The following is a 26552-nucleotide window of genomic DNA, read 5'->3' as shown; positions in this document are numbered from 1 at the left end:
TGAAGTGAAGGGAAAGGCAAGTCAGAGATGCTAGACTGCAGGGGCAGTGATCCAGGAGCCAGGCTGGGAGGAGGGTTGAGCTTTTTGCCAGGCTCACTCAATTTGAAGATATACACAAGTACAAGTGATTTGTGCTCACTTTAAATTTGTTGGTGCCCAAGTGAACTGAATGTGTAGACAGAAATACACCTCTCTATTAAGCATTTTAAAATATAATACAGAATATGTTACCTGTCTGGATCAGGCTTAACTTTTCCAAGGATTGTTACTGTAGAATGAGGGATAAGTACTCCATTGAGGTGATGGACAAAACTTATTGGCTGTAGAATAAACATTGATATTTATTTAGCAATACTTTTTTATAAGTACAAAAATAAAGAACCTTTCCATTAAGCAAAAGTTTTACCTTTATACCAGATTTCACATTTCATCTTTATTCGATATACTGCTAATACAAAATATCTAAGCAGTTTACTTTACAGAGTCATTAAAAAGGGGGACCAAGACTTCGGAAAAGATACAAAAGGTTAACCATATTAGAATAAATTTTAAAATATGCACAAACATTTACAAAAGAAAAAAAAAGTAATTAACCCCTGTATTCTATAGATGGCGAATAAAGTTACATGTGCGATTTTGGCCATGCGGCCATATTGTGTATGTAACTTAATTGATTAACAAGTTAATTGGGACTAATAAGTGGACACTAACAAGCAATCATTACTAATTAGCACTAATTAGACTTTATATGCATAACTTGCTATAAAGTGTTGCACGTAAATTCTACCATGTGGCTATCAAAAGGGGATGTGGCCAAGTGTTTTAGAATATGCTTGATCTGTGCCTAAATTAGGTATTGGTATTTACACTAGGTTTTAATTGGTGTAAGTAGCCGTAAATAAATTTTAGTAATGGGAACGGCCACTATGCATATTCTATAAACTGTGCCTAACTTTAATCAAGGTTTTATAGCACTAAGTATGTGGTTTTTCAGCGCTGATTTTTTTTTTAGGTACCATATATAGAATCTAGTCCTAAGTATATATAAGACATTAGGAGGAGAGGGAATGAGAAAGAATACAACACCAGTGAAGCTGTTGCAACGAAGCAACATTAATGATGATCCAGCCAAAAAAATAAAAAAATTAATCTGAACTATGGGAAAAGGCCTGGGAAAAAAATCAATGTTTTGAGTATAGCCTTGAACTTCTTCAGTGAAGGTTCCGATCTAAGAGCAAGAGGAATGGAGTCCCATAGGTTTGGGGCAAATGATACTGAATGCAGATCTGGTAAAGTGAGATCGGATTTGAAGAAAGGTGGGAACAGCAAGTAGATGTTGATAGGTTTAATAGAGACTGCGTAAGAGACTATAGGGAGTGACTTAGAAGAAAAGAGAGTAAGCCAGTGTGCATAATCTGGTGGGCCTAGAACAGAATCTTGAAGGTTATATGGAAAGAAGTAGGGAGCCAATGCTCTATCAGATGAAACGGAGTAACTCTATTGTATATTTTTGCAGCATGTATTAATTATACCAAAGAATTTTGAACGATCTGTAACCTCTGTAGTTGATGTTTGGGTAGACCACTAAGAAGAGAATTACAATAATCGATTCTAGAAATCACTAAAGAGAGAACCAACAAATGAAGGGATGAAGTATCAAGCAGCGACATGATTTCAGGCCTCCTTCTCACATATAATGATATGCCTGGTTGCAGCTCTAACTTTATTGTCTACATCTGTGTCATACAGATATAAGAGGTGTAAGCTTCATTGGTTGTTTTCACTGAGGTACCTTGCCTCTAGGAAGGCTACTCAAATTGCCCCATAGGCTTTCCAGAATTCCAGTTATAACATTTTATATAAGCCTTAACTGCAGCCTTTGAGAATCTGCTAGATTTCAAACTTTGGGAGTTGGGGAGGGGAATGTGAGGCTCCAGCCCATTAAGAATTTATCTTTTTCAGGGTCTGTAATTTAGAATGCTTTGCCTCCTGAACTTTAGATGGTAAGGGATTTTTACTGTCTTTAGAAGGAAAGTAAAGGCATTTTTTATAGGAAGCTTTTGCCTAATGCTATTTATAGATTTATTGAGCTGACTGTAGTTATTATATGTGATGAATTTGAAGTTATGGTATGTTGTGATATGACATATTTTCTGTTATCAAGCAAGATTGCATAACAGCATACATCATAGGTCACTGGGATGAAATTGCTGTTCTAGAGCTTAGAACCTAGTATAAACTTCTGAGTATTTGTGAACTTTCCCGTGAACAGTGGATTAGCTCCTCAGTTTTGTTTTTTCTGCTCAGCCAAACAGATTCTAAACAAAGCTCTATATTTTGTCTTTAATTTAAAACTTTGTCCAAGGTTATTATCCATTGTATTCTTTATTATTTTCCTTTGTTTGTTTGTTTTTTAGGTTGATATAGCTCCAAAATTTGGATTCTGGCCTGCCCAAAATGTGGCAGAAAAATCCACTTTGACACTCACTCCAAGTGTTTAATTTGCTTGTGTGCTGAACATAACCAGAGCAAATGCAAGCACTGTGTTTGTATGTTGCCTAGAGTATGGAAACATCACCTAAATCTCCTTCATTACCATACTGTATGTGCTGTTTGTTAATTTGTATGTTTGTGTCTCACAGCAACTCACACTAAAGGACACACATTAGACATTATCACACACAAATTCGATCCAGACCCAAACCTTATACTAACAGATACAAGATGGATACCCGCACCGTGGTCAGACCACTATAAAGCATACATCTCCCTCCAATGGCGAACGAAAGACACAATTAAAAAACAAGAACGAAAAACCTACACCACGAGAGGAAAAATAGACCCGGAAATATTCTGGTAACAGATCTACCACAACGGATGGACAATAAAGACAGACACTAACCAATTCCTCCTAGAATGGGACGATAGATGCAGAACAATATTAGACAACATTGCCCCAACTCAAACCAGAGCCTCACATAGGAAGAACTGAACACCATGGTTCAATGAAGAACTGAAAAAACTTAAAACACAAGTTAGAAGGTTAGAACGTGCGTGGAATAAAAAGAAAGACGACCCCACACTTAACGCCTGGAAACAACTCCAAAGAAAATACAAATATACCATAAGACAAACTAAAAGATTATTTTATAAAACTGAAATTGGACCAAACTACAAAGACACACATAAACTCTACCAACTGGTGAATAAACTACTAGATATCACACCAATCACAACCAACAGCAAAGATACACCAGGAGCAGACAAACTCGCGAGATACTTCAATGAGAAAATCATACAATTACGACTTAAAATACCAGTCAGTACTACCGAGTACGCCACATTCCTTGACTGTCTAGATCCAGACCCTGGTGTATACCCAGCAGACAGAACCTGGACCAACTTCGAGATATTATTGGAGGATCTTATCTCCCAAATGCTCAAAAGATTCGCAAAATCTCATTGCAAATTAGACATATGCCCAAACAACCTTATGACATCTGCCCCTCAACAATTTATAATAGACCTCACGAATCATGTGACCTATATGTTACAAAGTGGACTCTTCCCAAAGGAGAAAGGAAACATTCTACTCACACTCATAGCCAAAGACGCAAAGAAGAACGCTAGTGAACTAACCAATTACAGGCCAGTAGCATCCATTCCCTTAATAACCAAATTAACGGAAGGGATGGTAACCAAACAACTCGTAAACTATTTAAACAAATTCTCAATACTGCACGACTCCCAGTCAGGATTCCGGTCTAACCACAGCACAGAAACGGTACTAGTTACTCTCATGAATAAATTCAAACAAACGATTGCAATGGGCAAAAACATACTACTTCTACAATTTGATATGTCTAGCGCCTTTGACATGATCATGGAATACTACTACATATCCTCGAGTACTTCGGAATTGGAGGCAATGTTCTCAACTGGTTCAAGGGATTCCTAACCACACGATCATACCAAGTGACATCTAACTCGACTACATCAGCTACATGGATACCTGAATGCGGAGTCCCACAGGGATCACCCCTCTCACCGACCTTATTCAACTTAATGATGATACCCTTGGCGAAACTACTATCAAACCAAAACCTTAACCCATACATATACGCAGATGATGTAACGATCTACATCCCATTTAAACAAGATCTAAAGGAAATTTCCAATGACATCACCCAAAGCCTACACATCATGCATACATGGGCGGACGCATTTCAGCTGAAACTCAATGCAGAAAAAACCCAATGCCTAATACTCACCTCTCAACATAACATGAATAAATTCACCACAATTAACACACCAAAATTGAATCTTCCAATCTCGGACACCCTAAAAATTCTTGGAGTTACCAATCAATGGTACTCAGCCATCTAGATTACTGCAACACACTTTACGCTGGCTGCAAAGAGCAAATAATCAAGAAACTTCAGACAGCTCAGAATACTGCAGCTAGACTCATATTCGGCAAATCAAAATATGAAAGTGCTAAACCCCTACGAGAAAAGCTACACTGCTCCCACTCAAAGAATGCATCACGTTCAAAATATGCACCCTAGTTCACAAAATCATTCATGGAGATGCCCCAGCCTACATGTCAGACCTGATAGAATTACCACCCAGGAATGCTAAAAACCATCCCGTACATTCCTCAATCTTCACTTCCCCAATTGTAAAGGTCTAAAATACAAACTAATGCATGCGTCAACCTTTTCCTACCTGAGCACACAATTCTGGAACGCGCTGCCGCGCAATTTAAAAATGCTCTATGAACTAACCAACTTCCGCAACCTACTGAAGACCCATCTCTTTGACAGGGCATACCACAAAGATCAACAAATGTGAACTCCTATACAAATATCCAGAACTGCCTTATAATATTTGCTTGTTAAACTACTAATATGTTTTACCATTATCATATAACCCATGATCCTTCTGTAATGCTAAATGTATATTTTCTTATATGTTTCCACTATTCATGATGTATTGTAAGCCACATTGAGCCTGCAAAGAGGTGGGAAAATGTGGGATACAAATGCAACAAATAAAAATAAATAAATATCTCCACCAATCTGTGCTTTGCTGCTGCCCTTACCTCACTCTGAACACATTTAGAAGGTGACATCAGATGCAGTAACTTTAAAGTTTATTTTTCTTTTCTGTGGCATGAGTCAGAGTGCACTAAAGGAGCTTGTCACATTCCTTTGTGCACCTCCAGAGCGCACCTGCCTTACATTTTCTGTTCACAAGACTTTGCCTTTAAACCACACTGTGTACAAAATGATACAAAAAAATCTGATCAAGATACGCCTCACTGAGCATGTCCCACGTGGAGGGGCATAATCAAACGGGGGCGCCCATCTATAAGGGCGCCCATCTCTAAGGACAGCCCCGTAAAGAGACATCCCCGACCGTATTATCGAAACAAGATGGGCGGCCATCTTTTGTTTCGATAATATGGTCGGGGACGGCCAAATCTCATTTGGGTCGACCTTAGAGATGGCCGCCCTTAGAGATGGCCGACCTCGGTTTTCGCATATAATGGAAACTAAGGGCGCCCATCTCAAAACTGGCCAAATCCAAGCCATTTGGTCATGGGAGGAGCCATCATTTGTAGTGCACTGGTCCCTCTCACATGCCAGGACACCAACTGGGCACCCTAGGGGGCACTGCAGTAGACTTCACAAATTGCTCCCAGGTGCATAGCTCCCTTACCTTGTGTGCTGAGCCCCCCAAAACCCACTCCCCACAACTGTACAACACTACCATAGCCCTTAAAGGGTAACAGGGGCACCTAGATGTGGGTATAGTGGGTTTTGGGTGGGTTTTGGAGGGATCCCATTTACCACCACAAGTGTAACAGGTAGGGGGGATGGGCCTGGGTCAGTCTGCCTGAAGTGCACTGCAGTACCAATTAAAAACTGCTCCACGGACCTGTATAGTGCTGCGATGGACCCGAGTATGGCATTTGAGGCTGGCAAAAAAAGTATTTTTAACCTGTTTTTTATGGTGGGAGGGGGTTAGTGACCACTGGGGGAGTAAGGGGAGGTCATCCCCGATTCCCTCCGGTGGTCATCTGCTCAGTTCGGGCACCTTTTCACGGCTTGGTTATGAAAAAAAATGGACCAAGTAAAGTCGGCCAAGTGCTCATCAGGGCCGCCCTTCTTTTTTCCATTATCAGCCGAGGACGCCCATCTCCTAATCACGCCCCAGTCCTGCCTTTGCTACCCTGCCGACACGCCCCCGTGAACTTTGGTCGTCCCCGCGACGGAAAGCCGTCGAGAGTGTCAAAAAATCGGCTTCCCATTATGCCAATTTGGGTGGCCTTGCGAGAAGGGCGCCCATCTCCTGATTTGTGTCACAAGATGGACGCCCTTCTCCTTCGAAAATAAGCTGGATAGTGACCCAAAGTGAGCAAGCGCCTTTAATACACCATTAGCTGTCATTTCATCACACTGTCAGAGACTTGTGTTGGCGAGTGGTGGAACAAATACAGGTAAGGGAGGAGGAAGGTTCAATGGAGAGATTGCTGAATTATAGAGAGCAACAGTTGATTTACCGACTTCAAACAGTAATATCTGTAGGTTTAAATTTGGAGCTGGAGTGGGCATCATTATTACAGATTGATTGTAAGGAGTTTGGTTGATATGGACCTCCCAGAGTGGAAGGGGAGATGACTTAATAGTTAGGAAGTAGTATTTAAAGCGGTGGAGAAGACACCGTTGCCATCTTAGCAGGGGTTTTCCTGTGAAAGAAAGTTGGGTTGGCGTTAAGACGGCTTAAGGTAAAAATGTAAAATTTGGTTCACTGTTTGGGAAGTGTAAGATGGACTCTCACACAGAGGGGCATAATTGAATGGCGCCGGCCAAATAGATGGCCGGCCATCGCTATGGCCAGTGCCGCGAACGGAGGAGTAAACCGTATTTTCAAAACCAGATGGCCGGCCATCTTTTGTTTCAATAATATGGTCAGGCCGGCCAAATCTCAGCATTTTGGCTGGTTTTAGATATGGCCGTCATTGATTTCCGCCGATAATGGAAACTAATGCCGGCGATCTCAAACACGGCCAAATGCAAGGTATTTGGTCGTGGGAGGAGCCAGCATTTGTTGTGCACTCGTTCCCCTGACATGCCAGGACACCAACTGGGCACCCTAGGGGGCACTTCTAAAAAGTAAGGAAAAAAATGACAATACTTCCCAGGTGCATGGCTCCCTTCCCTTGGGTGCTGAGCCCCCCAAATCCCCCCCAAACCCACTGCCCACAAGTACTACACCATTACCATAGCCCTAAGGAGTGAAGGGGGCATCTACATGTGGTACAGTGGGTTTGTTTGTTTTTTGGAGCACTCAGCATTAAGCACCACAAGTGTAACAGGTGGGGGGGGGGGGGGGGGGGATGGGCCTGGGTCCACCTGCCTGATGTCCACTGCACCCACTAACAACTGTTCCAGGGACCTGCATACTGCTGTCAGGGAGCTGGGTATGACATTTGAGGCTGGCATACAGGCTTGAAGAAAAGTTTTTAAAGTTCTTTTTTTTTTGGTGGGAGGGGGTTAGTGACCACTGGGGGAGTCAGGGGAGGTCATCCTCGATTCCCTCCGGTGGTCATCTGGTCATTTAGTGCACTTTTTTGGGACTTGTTCGTGAAAAAAAAGGGTAAAACAAAGTGCCCTAAATGCTCACTGAAAACGGCTATTTTTTTCGATTATCGGCGAAAGCCGGCCATTTCTGTTCAGCCGATAACCACGCCCCAGTTCTGCCTTCACCATGCCTCCGACACGCCCCGTCAACTTTGCCTGTTTCCGCGACGGAGTGCAGTTAAAGGCGGCCAAAATCGACTTTTGATTATATCGATTTGGGCGCTTTTGCGAGATGGCCGCCCATCTCCCGATTTGGGTTGAAATATGGGTGTCCATCACTTTCGATTATGAGGTGGACAGTGATTTATGTTTTTGCAGGGGACAATCCTTGAAACAGAGGCGAAACATGCATGTCGGATGCCACGTCAGCAGTTTCATAATAAGATGAAATGATATGGGTTTAACCTGTTTCAAGTAAAATTAAGATAATATTAAGAAAAAATTTAAAATATTAAATCAGGTGTACCGATGAGGTTGCCCATAATGTTGCTAAGGTGTGAAGACACTGTCGAGGGGCACTGCTGAGGTCATCAAGTAGGTTTGAAAGTACTATCTTCAGTGACAAAAACACATTGATGATATATTTGCAGATATTATAAACGTTGCACAGATTTTTAAGTTTTGGCTATTATTATTGTGGGAGGGTATAGAGTATGTTACTCTTTAAAGCTTGCACACTTGTTTTCAAGATTCTATTTGGAAGGTCACCAGAATATATTCTAGATTTTATAGAACTATCCTCAAGAAATGCAAGCCCGGATACCAGTGGTTACTTACTTCATCTATCCAACTGGAGAAATATAACCTACAAAACCATCTAAACAGCATAATTTAGCTACCTGGTCTCCAACTGGTGGAACTCAATACCAAAAGACACAAGAAGCATCACTAACTATCTTCAGTTCAGAAAAGAGCTGAAAACTTTCCTCTTTAAAAAATTCTATAGTTAACTGCATAAACTACAAATGTTCCTTCCATGTCCTAACTGCAAAACACTATTGTAATTTCATGAAACTGTAAATTGTAAGCCGCTTTGAACTGAAACGTGATTTTGGATAATAGTGGGATAGAAGATTGCATTCAAATAAATAAAAAATAACCGGCGATGTGAATATTCGGTGTTGGCCATTTAAGTTAATAGTGAGCAAAGATAGATGGGACTGCAATTTATGCGGTCTGATTTGCCTGCTAAACTTAGCTAGTCAGAGCTTGAATATTCCCAAATGGCCAGCTAAGCCACGTGACATAGCCAGTTATCGACTAGCTGCCAAGTCCTACTATTCAGCAGAGATAACCGGCTATCTCGTGCTGAATATTAGGCGTTAGCTGGCTAAATGCTATTTAAGAGGCCCGGAGCTGTTCCTGGCTGGTTAAATAGCACTGAATACCAGGTCCAGTATCTTTTACTGTACCTAGCTACAGCAGCAAAGATATTTGTTTAATGTGTGTGACCATCAGCTTGTTCTAATGTGACATTTTATTTATTTATTTATTTATTGCATTTGTATCCCACATTTTCCCACCTTTTTGCGGGTTCAGTGTGGCTTACAATACATTATGAAAGCTGGAAGTACAGTTTGTTACAACTCAGTTATGGATTACATTATGAGGTGTTATGCAAGACAAAGTCTAGTATCATTAAGGAATATAACAATGGAAATGAACATAGAGACATTGGAAAAGAAAGAACGGGAAACTAAAAGGGGCAGTATATAATAACAGGGGAGCATTTGGTATACATTTTCTGTGAGTAAGGTATGAGTGTGGTGAGATTACGGGAGATGAGAAGGTGAGGTTAGGGGGATGGGAATTCAGAGTGGCTGTAATGATGCATTATTGAACAGTGAGTGCGGCTTTATGTGTTTTGGTTACTGAACTGTGCTATTATCTATCCAAATATCATGAGCAGTGGCGTAGCTACAGGGGGCCATGGGGACCTGGGCCCCCCAAATTTGCTCCGGGCCCCTAGTTTGGCTGGCGGGGTCCCCAACCCCCGCCAGCTGAAGCCTTCATGCAGTGCTGGTCTCCAACGCTGCTGCATTGCCTGCCCTGCTCTCTCTTCACCTCACGGTCTTGGCACACTCGTTTTAGTGAGAACTGACTAAAATGCGCCCCCCCCCACCACCACTTTGGGCTGTGGCGCCCTCCCACCTCGAGGTCTGGCTACACCCCTGATCATGAGCCTACTCTGAATAGCTTTATTATTTAAGTGGTGTGAGCAGAAGAGATGGATATCCACTGTAAATAAGTTGGTGTTTGAATGGACTTCTTGGTTTTTCAATATCCCTGTGTTTCATTAATTGACAGTGCAGCAAAGGTTTCAGTGTTAAGTTACTTCACGGTGTGGTCTGGATTTTTGTGTGAATGGAAGTCTGATACCTTGCTTGTCTGGCCCTCCAGCCTTAAGGCTGGCCCCGGCTCCCACCATCTCAAGCAGTGACTAGACAGCCACTTAGCTCATATATATAACAAAGGGACCTACGTATGAATATTACCACATGCAAATCAGCTTTATACATGTGTAAATGTCACCTAAGCCTTCTAAAATGTATTCTATGTTTATTAATTTCCAATATCATCCAAAACAGGCCCTGGGAATACCTGCTCTCAAAGCAGCCGAGGGGCTCTTTTACTAAGGTGCGCTGAAAAATGGGCTGTGCTAGTGTAGGTGCATGTTTTGGTTATGTGCAGATCTACTACTACTACTACTACTACTATTTAGCATTTCTATAGCGCTACAAGGCGTATGCAGCGCTGCACAAACATAGAAGAAAGACAGTCCCTGCTCAAAGAGCTTATAATCTAATAGACAAAAAAAAAATAAAGTAAGCAAATCAAATCAATTAATGTGTACAGGAAGGAGGAGAGGAGGGTAGGTGGAGGCGAGTGGTTACAAGTGGTTACGAGTCAAAAGCAATGTCAAAGAGGTGGGCTTTCAGTCTAGATTTAAAGGTGGCCAAGGATGGGGCAAGACGTAGGGGCTCAGGAAGTTTATTCCAGGCGTAGGGTGCAGCGAGACAGAAGGCGCGAAGTCTGGAGTTGGCAGTAGTGAAGAAGGGAACAGATAAGAAGGATTTATCCATGAAGCGGAGTGCACGGGAAGGGGTGTAGGGAAGGATGAGTGTGGAGAGATACTGGGGAGCAGCAGAGTGAGTACATTTATAGGTTAGTAGAAGAAGTTTGAACAGGATACGAAAACGGATAGGGAGCCAGTGAAGCGACTTGAGGAGAGGGGTAGTATGAGTAAAGCGACCCTGGCGGAAGACAAGACGGGCAGCAGAGTTTTGAACCAATTGGAGGGGGGAGAGGTGACTAAGTGGGAGGCCAGCAAGAAGCAGATTGCAGTAGTCTAAACGCACCTGTAAAAAAGGCCTTTTAAATTTTTGCCAAAAATGGACATGCAGCAAAATAAAAATTGTTGCGCATCCATTTTGGGTCTGAGACCTTACTGCCAGCCATTGACTTAGCGGTAAGGTCTCTCGCGTTCACTGTGCGGTAATTGCCTAGGCGCATCAAGTCAGAGTTACTGCCCAATTTTTGCCATGCGCCAGAAAATAAAATATATTTTCTGGCAAAGGTCACGCATTAGCCAGGTGGTAACTCCAAATTGATATGCATTGGGGGCGCATAGGCGCCTACGTGGTTTAGTAAAAGGGCTCCTCAACTTTTAACCTGAAAGAGGCTATTTTCAGACAACTAATTTATGCAATTGTCTTCCCAATGGTAAAGGACCTATTCTGAAAACAAAAATGTCCCTCTCCGTGTTAGGCAGCTTCTATAGTAAAACATTCAGTTAGACTTGGGAACGAGGAAATATTTTTGTTTGATTGCATTGTTGACGCGAGTTTGGTCTTCTGAATGTCATATGACTCACATGATTGCAGTCTCAAGAGGGGTCATGTCTCTTCTGAAACATGATCAAAGAGTGATATAGCATTCCATATTTGTACTGATATTCTTATGAAATATTAATATTCGCAAATGTTCATGATATTGATGGTATAGGCTGTGTTCATTCATACATTAAAATTAAGCAAACTTACTGAGTCTGTAGCCATTGCAGTTGACCTATATGTAAATCAGAAACAAAAAATTGTCAGATTTTTTTAACAACATTGTAAGAAATAGAATGTAAGCCATATTTAGGTGAAAAATGCATTAGTAACCTGTTGCAAGCACTGCATTACATTTATTAATGGATTATTTTATCAGTATTGAACTGCTCTAGATTATCGATCAAACACTGATAATTTAAGAGTATGTAATGTGGAGGGGCATTTTCAATATGGCGTCTAAATCTGACTTTGGATGTTTTGCTCAAAACGTCCCAAATTCAAGTGGTGAATATAGCAATTTTCATAACAGAAAAAAGTTTATCATTTTGTTTTAAAAATGGCCATTTGCTAGAAGTTGCTGTACTCAGTGTGTGTATCTTTCTGGACCATTTTTGGAAAAAAATGTCCAAGTGGAAAACGCACAAAATCAAGCCATTGGGATGTAGGAGGAGTCAACATTCTTAGTAGACTGGCCACACAGACATCCCAGCAGAGCAGTGGGGCACCCTAAGGGCACTGCAGTGGACTTCACATAAAACATGTCAGGTACACGTCTTACTGTTGCCTCCTTCTCTTTAATGGTGAGCCCTCCAAAACCCACCAAAAACCTACTGTACCCAGCTGTATACCACTACAATAGCCCCTATGCCTGCAAGTGTCACCTATATGTAGGTACACTAGATTTTTATTGGATTTTGGAGGGCTCACAGTTTCCACCACAAGTGTAACAGAGTGGTGGGTCCCCTACTTTGCAGTACATGGCACCAACCACTAGGCTACTCCAGGGACCTGCTTGCAGCTCTAATAGGACTGGCTATAACATCTGAAGCTGTCATAGAAAGTGGTATGTAGTGTTTCAGAACTTTGGGGAGGGGGGGTGAGAGGGGAGTCATTGACCACTGGGGAGGTAAGGAGGGGGGGTCATGCCTTGATTCCTCCAGCAGGGCCGCCGAGAGACTGGGCCAGGCCCGGGACAAAGTCACCCCCGGGTCCCCCCCCGAGGTCGCTGCCTCTCCCCCTCCACCCATCCCCCCTCCACCTGCCACCGGGCCGGGCCCCTGCATTGAAATCACAGCGCCTCTCACCTCCATGTGAAAGCGCTTCAGGCAGCAGCAGATCGCCTCCCTCCTTCGGGCCTCCTTTCCTCCCTGTGTCCCGTCCTCATCTGACGTAACTTCCGTGAGGGCGGGACACAGAGACGGAAGGAAGCCTGAAGGGAGGCGATCTGCTGCTGCCTGCAGCGCTTTCACACGGAGGTTGAGAGGCGCAGTGATTTCAGTGCAGGGGGCCCGGCCTGGTGGCAGACAGTCAATGATGGACAGGGCCGGTCTTAGCAATTGCAGTAAGCTGTGCAGACCAGTTCGCTGGGGCCCACCCACCCCTCCCCGCTCCAGTATACCCAAAATGACAGAAACCAAATTAGCATACAGATTCTGCATGCAGCACAATACCAGAAAAACAGAACATTGCTATACATTGCAAAATAAGACAGCAGATGTAAATTCTCAAATTGGACATATTCCAAACACTAAAATGAAAATAAAATGATTTTTTCTACCTTTGTTGTCTTGTGACTGTTTTTCAGATCATGTTGGTCCCAGTCTCTGATTCTGCTGCTCTCTATCTGCTCCCTTAACTCCACGTCCAGGGTTTCCTTTCCATTTATTTCTTTACTTTCCTCCTTTCTTTTTCATTTCTTGCCCTACATCCAGAGGTAAAAGCTGGGATCTCCACGGACTTGACTGGAGGAGGTATAGAGTGGATCCAGCTTTTGTGTATTTTCTCCAGCCATGTGCAGTTTTTCTCCTCTTTTCCCTTTCCCTCATCTCCGTCAGGATGCATCTCCTTCCTCTCTCTTCTCTCTCCTCCATCCATGTCCAGCATTTATCCTCTCTCTCCTCCCCTCCATCCATGTTCATCTCATGTCCTCTCTTCCCTCCCCAGTGGCGTTCCTAAGGGGGGGTCGGTGGGTGCGATCCGCCTCGGGTGCACGCCACTGGGGGGGGGGGGTGCCGCGCGCCTGTCCGCTACGTTTGTTCTGTGCTCCCTCTGCCCCAGAACAGGTTACTTCCTGTTCCGGGGCAGAGGGAGCATGGAAATGAATGAAGCGGACAGGCGTGCGGCACCCCCCCCAGTGGCGTGCACCCGGGGGGGGGGTTTCCTTCGCCGGGGGAGGGTTGCGCTGCACCCGGGGGGCGGGGTGCATCAGCGATCCGCCCCAGGTGTCAGCCTCCCTAGGAACGCCACTGTCCCTCTCCTCCATCCATATCTAGCATTTCAACTCTCCCCTCTCCTCCATCCGTATCCAGAATTTCTCCTCTCCCTTCCATCCATGTGCAACTCCTTCCTGTCTTCCCTCACTTCCATCCATGTCCAGCATTTCTCCTCCCCTCCCCTCCATCCATCCATAGCAACTCTCCTCGCTCCCCTGCCCTCATTCAGGGGGCTTTGTCTTACCCTCTACTGTTAAGGGACTGCTCATGTACATTTCTTTGGTGGCCTTGTCTAATGGGACAATAAGGTGAAATTTTATTTATACCTGTTAATTTCCTTTCCTTGAGTCCTACTAGACCAGAGGTTTTCAACCCAGTCTTCAGGGCACCCTTAGCCAGTCAGGGCTTTCAGGATATCCCTATTGAATACAAAGCTCCGAGTATCCTTTTCCATAGTTACAGTACCATAGATCACCTATCTAGTAACTACCTCACATTTATTTAGACAATTCAACAACTTGTTTATTGAAAACTTTCAATTACAAACTAAATTAAAACCTTTTCAAACAGCAAAATAATATTAACCAAGTACTCTGCTTCATTCTCCCCATTCGTGCCACATTCTCACTATTCTCCTTCATGTAAGTTCCCACAACTATGGAACTATAGGAACATTTAGAATTGCTCTTCAACGTTCCATATATCACATTTTTTTCATAAAAACATTGATATTCTATTTTCATTTCTCCAAACTGTTCCCATCCATAGTTCTTTAATAATTGTCCTTCATTACCTAAATATTGTCACAGTAATGTCCACTTATCACTGTTGCTTTCAGTTTCAAAGATTGCAGTTCCCACTCGTATCTCAAACAGTAGCATTACATTTCTTGGGCAGACTGGATGGACCGTGCAGGTCTTTTTCTGCCATCATCTACTATGTTACTATGTACATTACTTTTCTGATGCAAAATTTACAATGCAAATTTCTTCATCTGGTAATAAACCACAACACTATTCTCTCACAGTTATCCGTCTCATAGTCATGGAGTGACAATTGTTATCCACTTCATTTTAACGACATCAATCCCTACACAGATCTGTGTTTCGCCAATTGCATCTTCAGGGGTTTTGACTCTTCAGGTGGAAGCGTGTGAAACTCAATTTTGCCCTACTCCTCCCGACTCAGTCATCGGCAGCCTACATTCACCCTCTTCAAGGAACGCTCGGCTTCATTTTTTCCAGCCGCCCTGCATTTAAAAAGTTGCAGCGGCGGCAGCGAAAAAGCAGACTCACCTCTCCTTTAAGCCCTTCCCCTTCTCTCTCAGCGTGCACTGTGCTGCCTTCATGGAAACCGGAAATTGCATCAGTGCACGCTGAAAGAGAAGGGGAAGGGCTTAAAGGCGAGGCGAGCCTGCTGTTTTGCTGCCGCTTCTGCAACTTTTTAAATGCAGGGCGGCTGGAAAAAATGAAGCTGAGCGTCGCAACGATGTGGTAGGGAGGGAGCGCCAGGAAGTGCCGCGGGGCCCCAGGAGGTGTGAGGTCCTGATGATGGAGAGCAGGTGGGACTCCGGCGCCGGGCCCCCCTTGAGGCCCGGGCCGGGGGAATTTTGTCCCCCCTGTCCCCCCCTCTCGGCGGCTCTGTCCTCCAGTAGTCATTTGGTCATTTAAAGCACCTTTGTGTGACCTGGTCTAGACCAAAACGTATAAATTGTAGCCCTGGACTTTTTTTGTTTTGTTCCATTATGGCAGAAAAACGTCCAAGTGTTATCAACATCCAAATCCTGCTCCTGACATGTCCCTTGTGATGTAGATGTATTGCTGATGAACAGCATAGCAAAAGATTTAAAAAATAGGTTTCAAAAATAGCGATTTGGATGTTTTGGGAAGCAAAATGTCCAAATGCCACTTTGTACTGTTTTTTGAACGTTTTTCTGCTTCGAAAATGAGCCCCATAATATATCATGATTTAAAGTGTAAAATACTACTAATTCTAAATTTGAAAAGGAAAAATGGATGTGGCATAGTTGTGAAACCCCATTTTATATAGAACAAAGAAAGTGGAACAGAATTGTTCAGGTCAGGATGTGTCAATGTCTGTTAACAAAGAGCTTTTTCCAAAATACATACAGGAATGGAAGTACAGTGCACTCCATTTAAGTGCATGTCGGATAAGCGCATGCTCTGTTTAACTGCATGCCGTACTTCGGTCACATTTTTGGCGCCATCAATTTCTTTGGGGACAAACCTCGGTTTAGCGCACCACTGATAAGTGCAAGATTCGCTTATATGCATGGTTTAAGATCGCTCCTCTGCAGGAAAGACTCCGCATAAGAGCACACACGGAATATGGAAGCTGATTGGCGCGTGACAACCAACGAGATTTCAAATTTATCACCCTTTTAACTGCCACAGGCAGAATAAGCGAAAGAATGTTGTTAGAATGTACACTGGGGTTGTCGTCGTCATCACGGCAGAACTGTAAGACTTTAACACTGGCTGAATGAAGCTCTTAAAAAATTAGAAAACAAACAAAGTCAAGCATCTATTGCTAAAGAATATGGTGTCAATCCCAGTCAAATTTCACGTGTCTTGAAGCAGAAAGATCAGCTTCTGGAAGACTGGCAAAACAATACAAATCCACACAGGAAACGTAAAAGGGCTGGAAAAGCTGAGGAGGTAGAAGATGCTCTTCTTTGGTGGTTTTCTCGAGTCCGGAGCAGACAGTTTCCTGTCAGTGATCCACTGCTTATGGAGAAAGCTAACCAGCTAGCTGAAAGTCTTGGACTAACTGAATTCAAAGCCACTGTTGGATGGTTGGAAAGATGGAAGGAGAGGAACAACATAAAATTCAAGAAACAGCATGGTGAGAAACAAGACGCTGATGACTTTGGTGCTGAAAATTGGGTTGTTTCAGTTCTTCCTACCATCTTGAACGAGTTTGCACCTCGTGACATTTTCAATGCTGACGAAAACGGTCTCTACTGGTGAGCGATTCCTGATGGAACACTTGCATTCAAACAAGCCGAAACTACTGGAGGTAAAACGTCGAAGGACCGACTGACGATCCTCCTTTGTTGCAACATGGATGGGAGTGAGAAGTTGGAACCACTCATCATTGGAAAGAGCAAACAGCCCTGTTGCTTCAAGAAAGTTAAGCAACTTCCTGTGTCATACGAGGCTAATGCAAATTCATGGATGACTGGGGAAATTTGGAAGTAGTGGCTAAAGAAGTTAGACACTAGAATGCGGGCACAAAAGCGTCAGATTTTGTTGCTTTGTGATAATTGTGCTGCACACAAGGATGATGTCAGGCTGTCTAATGTCAAGGTGGTCTTCCTGCCACCAAACACTACCTCTCTGATCCAACCTATGGATCAGGGCATAATAGCCAATTTCAAACAACATTATCGGGCTCTTGTGTTACGTCGTGTGATGAGCGTTATGGATGACCAGACTGGCAAGGATAAACGTGCTGTTGAACTGGCTCATAATCTATCACTGTTGGATTCCTTACATATGCAGAAAGAAGCCTGGAATCATGTTACACAGGCAACCATTGTGAACTGCTACAAGCGGGCAAGCTTTGTTAAGGATGTGGAGAAGGACGAAACAGATGCAGGTGTTGCAAACGTGTCAGATGAACAGGTTATTGACATCCCAGCTGGTGTTACTGAAAAGGAGTTTCATCTCTACGTAGCTGTTGATTACGATCTACAAACAGCTGATGACAGCACTGATGTCGAGATATGCGCCTACACGCAGGCAACAACGGCTGATGATGAAACAGATGAAGAAATGAGCAGCGAGGCACATGCTGATGAAATTCAACAACCTCCTCCTGTCACTTTTGCAAGAGCGCTGGAGAGTCTCAACACCGTGCAGATGTCAGTGCTATGACAGTTTTTACCGTCTGGCAGACGTAGTCTATGGAACTCACAGACCCAAAAGTGTATAGAGGACTATAACTGATTACTTCAAGTAAGCCTAACGTCAGTTAACGGAGACTGTATACTGTACATATAATAAACAGTACTGTACATATGTTTATCAGATGTCAAGCTTCTTTGGGTCACAATGGTTAAGTGCACACTCCGGTTAACTGCATGTATTTCTTTGGTCCCAGACCCTTGCACTTAAGCGGATTGCACTGTACTTATGCTGGCTAGGTGTGGTAGGAGCATCCATTTTACAACTGTCAATGCCTAAAACATCAATGGAAGCTACATACACATCTATGTGTCAGCGGTTACACATATGTGTTTGTATATCAGAACAATATTTGATATAAATTAGCATGGTTTATAGTATAACCATTATAATCAAGAGAGATCACCAACTGCATTGAGCTGTATCAGAGAAGTATCAGTAAATGTGTCATCATTTCCTGAAATGATGACAAATGAACTAATGCTTCCCGATGTAGCTCAGCTTGAAACATAGCGCTATGTTGCAGGTATATGCTGTGCAAGTACATGTTTAGATCTACGGATTAAGTATTATTTGATTCTATTGACTTATGAAGCTTGGAATAATATGTTTGAAGCGGTTGACATATAAGAATTTGATATGAATTGGAATTGAATCACTAATTGAATTTGAAGTTACTGTCATGGTTGTGGCCATGCCCTTATGTTCAGACCTACTGTTTCTCTGTATCTAGTTCTGTTACCTCTCCAGTCTGCCTTTTTTCCCTATTGTTGTTCTTCCTGTAAGCCAAGCCTCGCTTTGGTCTCCCTGCTTCTGCTTCATTTCCTGTTGTTGTTCTTTCTGTTAGCCAAGCTTCGCTTTGGTGTCCATGATGCCAAGCCTCGCTTTGGTCTCCCTGCTTCTGCTTCATTTCCTACTTGTGACATCATCAGCCTACTCCTTTATAAGGACCCAGGGAGCTTTTCTATGTTACCTTTTCAAGAGGTCTCTTAATCTTGTGTTACATGTTTAGATCATTTCCCTGCTTGGCTTTGTTTCTGAGAATCTTGCTCCTGAAGGTCTGTTCTGTGTTTCTTTGAGTCTTGTGTTTCAATGCTTTGCTTTGTTTCTGTGTGTTTGCTTTTGTACCTTGATCCTGAAAACCTGGCTCTAGAGCCACACCCTGCCCTTGGTGTCTGTATCTGACTCTACCCTTGGCTCCTGCTTTTAGTCTAGCCATGCTTCTGACTCTTGCTATAGTTAAGCTCTGTGTTTAAGCCACTCTGTGTTTAGCTAAGCTCTGTTCCTGTTTGCTGTATTCCCTGTTCTGTTTCCTGTGTGTGTGGTTCTTGTCTGCTTATTCTGAGAGTCTGTAGAAGCCAGCATCATCCCTGATTACATCTCTGCTATGCAGCTGTATCTGCTGCCTCTGTCTGCTTGGCCTTTCCCTTTCCAGCTGTGGGTGCCGGTAAGCACATTGCTTCTATGTTTGTTTGTCTTCCCTTAGTCTGCTTAATCCTTTGCCTGCTATGTTTGCTTCCTGGCTCTTGAGCTCTGTTTCTGGCAAGTTCTGTTTCTGTTGTGTGTTTGAGTCAGGTTCTGCTCCTGCTCTATGTTTTGAGCTAGTTCTGTCAGTATCCTGTTGCAGTCAAGCGAAGCCAAGTCCCTTTCAGTATCCTGTTCCAGCCAAACCAAGCCAAGTCCCTTTCAGTATCCTGTTCCAGCCAAGCCAAGCCAAGTCCTGTTCCAGAATCCTGTTTCAGCCAAGCCAAGCCTGTTCCACAATCCTGCTCCAGTCAAGCCAAGCCAAGCCTGTTCCAGAATCCTGTTCCAGTCAAGCCAAGCCAAGTCCCATTCCAGTCAAGCCAAGCCTGTTCCAGAATCCTGTTCTAGTCAAGCCAAGCCAAGTCCCATTCCAGTCAAGCCAAGCCTGTTCCAGAATCCTGTTCCAGCCAAACCCGTTTGAGAATCCTGAATCCTGTTCCAGCCAAGCCTGTTTGAGAATCCTGAATCCTTTTCCAGCCAAGCCTGTTCGAGAATCCTGAATCCTGTTCCAGCCAAGTCTGTTCGAGAATCCTGAATCCTGTTTGAGAATCCTGAATCCTGTCCCTGCCTTGCTTCTGTTATTCTTGTTGCCTTGTCTTGCCCTTTTCTGGACCCAGTTTTAATCTACTTCCATGTTTTGCTTTGTCTTGCATTTCTGGGTCCCAGTCCCAGTTTTAATCCAGTTCCGAGTCTTGCCTTGTCCTGTCTGGCTTCCAGTTCTGGCCCTTTGCCTTCTTTTCCTTGCCTCGTCTGGATCCGTTTCTTGTGTTGTCCATTGTGTTTAGTTCAGGGGCGTATCTGCGTGGGGCCACAGGGGCCTGGGCCCCCGCAGATTTCGCCCTGGCCCCCCTCCCCGCCGTCAACCCTCCCCCGCTGCTTACTTTTGCTGGCGCCGAGGTCCGACCCGCAATCTCCGTTTTTCGTCTTCCTCCGTGGCCATGCTTCCAGGAAGTAACGCTGCAGTGCTGATTCGTTGAATCCAGTTCGGCGTCTGACGTCAGACGTCGAACTGGAGTCAACGAATCAGCACTGCAGCGTTACTTCCTGGAAGCATGGCCACGGAGGAAGACGAAAAACGGAGATTGCGGGTCGGGACCTCGGCGCCAGCAAAAGTAAGCAGCGGGGGAGGGTTGACGGCGGGGAGGGGGTGGAGAGAGGCGGCGGCGGCGGCGGCGGCGGCGGGGGGGGGGGGGAGGGAGGCAAAAATGTGCCCCCCCTCTCTGGCTCTGGCCCCCCCTACCGCCGGATTCCAGATACGCCCCTGGTTTAGTTACCTCTGTCTTGCCTTGTTGAGTCTGTTAGTTTATCCTAGTCCAGTCTGTTCTGTTTCCTGCCTGTGCCAGTCGAGGTGATTTGTTTGCCGGCTTTGGTCTAAGGGCTCACCATTCCTGACAGTTGTGACAGTTACAGTGAATTTACAGAGGAGAATTGTCTAAGAAAAACCCGTATCTATTAAGATAAGCGGTGAAGTTAATGGAATTATTGGTTCCATGATACCTCCTGGTGATCCACAAGAATATTAATGAGGGGTTAGTTTAGTAGATAATTCAGAACATACACGACAACATGGACATGTATGCTAGCAATTGTAGGGGTCCTTTTACAAAGCCACAGGGTGCGTGGCCTGGGGTAGTGTGCGCACACGTTTTTGGTGCGCACCAGGCCAGTTTTTTTAATTACATCTGGGGGGAAATAGCTTTTTTTTTTTTCAATGGGCCAGGAAAAAGGCCTGTGGTAAAATTGAAACCAGCACACACATATTTACATTCTGAACCCTTAATGCCATCCATTGATCTAGTGGTAAGGTGAGCGGTCAGCATGTGCCAACTGCCAATTAATGCCAGAAATGCCATGTGTGGTAGGAAACAAAAAAATAATTTGTCCCAGGAGTATGGGCACGCACTAAATCTGAATTTACCACCAGGGGGTGCACTAGCTTGGCTGTAGTCTCATTTTGGCACATATTGCGCCTTTGTAAAAGGGACCCTTAGAAGCCTACATATCCATACACTCCAGTTAAGAGCAAAGCATTCATTTATTTGGAGAGGGAGAACAGGGGGATTAAGGGAGCAACCTCCCCCTAATTTCTCCTTAGAGCACTGCCCAGAACAACATTTTCACAAACCCTAGATTTGGGAGCATTTGTAAATCATAACGTTCATAATGGTGAGCATACATATTCATTCCGTTTCTGAAATGGTGCACTTATATTTATTTTTTGGTCCCGACCTAACCCCACCCAGACCATTCCCCCTTGGAATTTGCACGTGTAAATCCCAGCTTTCTAAAATCAGGGGGGGGGGGGGGGCGAGGGCGATCAATGTGTTTTTTAAGCACTGACAGCTGTGGGCAGAATTAGCCTGAGATATCCAGTGCAGGGGCCATGTCCGGGCAACAGCACTGAATATCTGGGACTAATTTAAGCGGGGCAGGACGCCGGATCTTATGTGGGCCCCGGCTGAATATTGGCTGGGACCCACATTACTATATAAAATAGAAATGAGCCCTAGGAGCCCCCTCCTTCCCTTCCACCTGCCTCAGCTCATGTTTTTAAGTAACCCCTTCCCCTGGAGTGACTACCTGAACCTTCCATCCCATCTTGGTAAACCCACCTGGGCCTAGCTTTGCTTCAGAGAGCTAAGATAGGCCTGGGAGGTGATCCTTTGATCATTCTGGGGGGGGGGGGAGGGGTACTTAAAGGCATGGGGTTACCAAGGCTCATATCCTTTTTATATTCATGTTGTCCAGAAAAAAACAAGACCCCCTTGCATAGTTTCAGAATGCTTGGCAATTGTTTTAACATTTAGGAGTCCTTTAACCAAAAGGTGGCCCGCAGTGGCATGGGCATGTGGGATTACTGAGTGCCAAGGCCACTTACCGCCATCTGTAAAAGTGGCTTTTTCTTAAAGGACCAGTAAATGGCTGTGCAGTAATTACAAAAACTGCCACGCAGCCATTTACTGCTGATGCACTTACTGATTACCTCCAGGCACGCCCCCCACCACTAGAAAAGTAAAAAGTATTTTCTAGTGCCAGAAACGGTGAGTGAGAAAACTGGAACTGCAGTCAACCTGCTGGGCAAGCCCGGCAGTAGAACCAATTTGCCAAATGCTAAGCTGGTGGTAGCCCTACCACCCTTTCATAAAAGGGCCCCTTAGTAATTTTTTTTTGTTACATTTGTACTCTGTGCTTTCCCACTCATGGCAGGCTCAATGCGGCTTACATGGGGCAATGGAGGGTTAAGTGACTTGCCCGAGAGTCACAAGGAGCTGCCTGTGCCTGAAGTGGGAATTGAGCTCAGTTCCTCAGGACCAAAGTCCACCACCTTAACCACTAGGCCACTCCTCTGCATCAGGGCCCATGGGAATAAAATGGGCCATGCTGCAGATAACTCAAGATAATCTTTAGTAAAACACGCCCTAAAACTTGGGGTCCATGAGTCAGTTTTAGCAGATAATGGAAAAGGTGCCGGTACTCAGTACCCCCAAGTACCCCTTAAAAAAAGCCCTGAGCCATTGGAGATAAAGGTAAACTAATGATGAATGAACAAAATGAACACACAAATGATGGTCTAAACAGAAGGAAAGTGGCAGATTTACAGATTATAAAAAAAAAAAAAGATCAGACTCTGAAGAGAATTCTGAATCAAAGGTTGACCACTGAGGATTTAGACAATATAAAACATAAGTCAAGAGAGACAGATTGTACAGAATTATTTTTGGTAAAAGGCTTCATATATGGAAACAGCTGCAGGAAATTGAGATGAATCAAATGAGACACATGACTAAGGGGCCCTTTTACTAAAATTTGCTAACATTTGCAGTTATTGTGGCTTAATGTGGGATTTTACTGAGTAGTAACTACTAATTTCGCACAGCACCTTTTGGGGGTGTTCCCACTATTTTTATTATAGGTCATTCATTAATGTTCCCATTAGTGTGTGGTACCTGCTGAGAATTAGCTTGGGATCACTTACCACCTCCTACTGTATTAGCCAATTAGTACACAGTAAATGTAACATGCTAGCTGGCTAATGCTTCCACATCCATTCTCCACCCATGTGTGTCTCCCCCCCCCCCCCCGAGGGAAAAAATCTGAAAACAAATGCAGTAATGTGTGGTTTAACATGTAAAAACCGTCAAACCTCCACATACGCCCCTTAACACAGTTGAGCAGTATCCTGTTTCCTTGCGTTAACTACGCATTACAAGCTTAATGCCCTTTAAAGTGCCCCTAAATGTCAGTACAAAAATGGATGACATTATACTTAAAATATCAGCCAGAAAATGCTCATTTAAGGAATTCATGAGTGAGAGAATAGAATGTGTCCATCAGCCACTCACTGTCTGGATTCAGCTGGTATTAAATGATAAATCTTGAAGTTGGTTATCAGACTAATTTTAAATCATGCATTATTATTGTTCCAAAAAAAAAGAGCACTGAGTGATGTTTTACAGCCAGCACTCCGAGTTGGGTGCTGTTTATAGAGTAGCACTGGGATCCATACCTAACTTTGGGCATGAGGATTTACACCAACTGAAACCTGGTGTAAAACCTTCTGAAAAAAATTAGACACAGATCGTCCAAATTCTATTACAGTATGTGCATCTTTAGGGAATGCCCCTGACTCACCCATGCCTCTCCAAGAGCTGTGCCCCCTTTTCAGTTGCATGCTAAAATATTTATGCACACATCTTTATAGAATAGCGCCTAGCATAATGCATGTGTAAATTCAATTGTTGCCAATTAGCACCAATAATTGTTAGTGGCCACCTATTGGTGCTAATTGACTCATTAATTAAAATTGCATATGCAACTTTGAGTTTCATATATAGAATCCAGGGGATAGGGTATAACTTTATAACAGATCATCAATGTGAAATGTCCAGAAAGACAAACATTTTATAGGTGTCCATGTGTCTTTATAATATGGGCTTGTACAGTGAGTGATCCCCAGTATTTCACCCAAAGAAATGTCTAAATGTGTACATACCCTATGTGTAAATCTTTTTATTAGAATGAACAACAGCACAATAGCAAATTTCAGAACGTACAATAAAAGAAAACACTGCATTGAATAATCTACCATTAAAACACAAATCAAAAGCCAAACCCGGAAACCCTACCTCCCCCCACCCCCCACCCCCATCTCTATACAGCCTAGAATCAACAAGGTAAAACAGCACAGATCCTTGTGATAGGATTGACAAAGAAGAATAAAAATGATTGGATATAAAATAATCATGGAAGATAGCACAAAAATGCAGACCTTATGAAAATCATTGTCTTTACTGGTGAATTAAAAGCTCCCAGAAGTTCAATATACAGAGTCCAATATAGCCATGTTTCATCTGAATTGCAGGCTGCGTTAGGGGGCAGTAGTTACCAGCTGGTGTAAAACTCCAGAAACAGCCTGGCTGGTACAGCTGTTCAAACATGGCAAGCAATGCTCAAAGACCAGTCTTTTTCTGAAAGCATTGTGTAGTCAGTAAAAACTACACAATGCTTTCGGAAAAAGACTGATCTTTCAGCTTTGCTTACCCCTGACGCAGCCTGCAATTCAGGTGAAACATGGCAGTGTCAGGCTTTGTATGTTGAACTTTTGGGAGCTTTTAATTTACCAGTAAAGACTGTGTTTTTCAAAAAGTCTAACTTTTTGTGTTATCTTTCACGTTGGATTTGGCAGACCGCCTGTCTTGTTGTTTTCTGACTTATAAAATAAGCATGTACATTACAATTCCACCTTAGCACTACCCAATGTACATTCCTAGGAACGCTTATGCTGAGAAATAGGAGAAATCTTAGTGCACTTATGTTTTCCAAGTGTATACTCAGATATAATTTTACTTGCAAAACATGTTTTACACTTGAAAAAAGCTTTATAAAATTACCCCCAAACTGACTGTCCTCTAGTTTCTCTGGCACACTGACCTCCACTAAAGGATAGTTGAGCAGACAAATACTCACTTTACTGTGTTATCAGCTCACTTTGGGGTTTAATCATAATACTGAAAAATATTTGCTCTTTCCTATATCTAAAGAACATATGGAATGCACACAGATATTCTACAGCAAAAAAGAGTATACTGTAACTATGTGTCTTATATTCTTATTTCAATAATTTAAATAAGCATCACTGACAATTTCCTGACAAAAGATCCTCCTCAATATTATAAGATGCCATAGGGACACTAAAGAATCTTTGAAAGTTTGATTTCTGAGTCATCCAATATCTTTTCTTTACATATTAATATTGACCTTTATAAGTGTAGACATTACTAAAAAGAACAGTTTAAAATAATCCTTCCACCCCTGTTTCAGTCCGTGTCCTATATTATGCATTATCACTGCAGTGTAAAACCTACTGATATAGTTACCTCAGAGAAGAGTTTGGTGTCAGACTTCAATTCAGTCAGGAAAGATGTGACTTCCTGCTATAGCTCCTGGAACAGACACTTTCACCTCTACCCCCTTGGGCTCTGTTAAGATGATATGAGTAACTTTTCCAGATTTTCTTGTAATAAATATGACAACATCTAAAGTAAGTTTCTTTTTATTGCTTTCTTTGCAGTCCAGATCGTGGTGTAACTTAAACATCTAAACACTCCAAAATAAATAAACAAACTTTCTCTATAAAAATAAGACATCACATTTTAGTTTTAGGGCATCTTCCTTCAGGGAGAACAAATACAGTAGAAAGGGGGTGGGATTTGATACACTGTCTTTCTGTGGTTACAATCAAAGCAGTTTACATAGCGTGTACAGGTGGCTAATGGAGGGTGAAGTGACCTGCCCAGAGTCATAAGGAACTACAGTGGGGATCAAACCCAGTTTCCCAAGTCACTGCACTAACCATTAAGCTACTCCTCCACCATACAAGGATCTGAAACCATTAGTGATATCTCTAACTTTCTCTCTCTACCTCTTTTCCTTTTATCATTCCCAAACCTCACTGCTGGTCCCGTTTCCTCTGGTGTTCTGTATTTTGGAAGTCCACTCATGAAGAAGATGGCTGACTTTTTTCTTTCGATGTTCATATTGATTTGATAAGCCTTTCTGGCTCTTTGATTACCATGCTTCTTACTGTATTACTATAGTGACCAAGGTAACTATGGATCATCTTAACTATCCAGATGAGTCTACCCTAAAGCAGAGAAAATTCTCTGATAGACACATGCTTAA

At 43.2% G+C, this 26552-nt stretch overlaps 1 protein-coding gene across 2 annotated transcripts in view; it reads right to left on the bottom strand.

Moving 5' to 3' along the window:
- LOC115477765 (galectin-3-like) overlaps nucleotides 1-25912 on the bottom strand; it is a 45650-nt gene extending 19738 nt beyond the window's left edge. The window contains exons 1-4 of one of the 2 annotated variants that reach the window (XM_030214840.1): nucleotides 25748-25912; nucleotides 24364-24420; nucleotides 11693-11717; nucleotides 232-320 (exon numbers count right to left, since the gene is read on the bottom strand). In XM_030214840.1, the coding sequence (XP_030070700.1) occupies nucleotides 232-320; nucleotides 11693-11707 (104 nt within the window). In that variant the 5' untranslated portion in view covers nucleotides 11708-11717; nucleotides 24364-24420; nucleotides 25748-25912. The remainder of the gene's footprint in view (nucleotides 1-231; nucleotides 321-11692; nucleotides 11718-24363; nucleotides 24421-25747) is intronic. The other variant, XM_030214837.1, reaches the window with a different exon arrangement.
- Nucleotides 25913-26552: the final 640 nt, after the last annotated feature.

The sequence above is a fragment of the Microcaecilia unicolor genome, chromosome 9 (assembly GCF_901765095.1).
Source record: "Microcaecilia unicolor chromosome 9, aMicUni1.1, whole genome shotgun sequence".
In the NCBI taxonomy this organism is placed as follows: domain Eukaryota; kingdom Metazoa; phylum Chordata; class Amphibia; order Gymnophiona; family Siphonopidae; genus Microcaecilia; species Microcaecilia unicolor.
The sequence above is the reverse complement of the archived record's forward strand: the minus strand, read 5'-3'. Positions and strand labels throughout refer to the sequence as shown.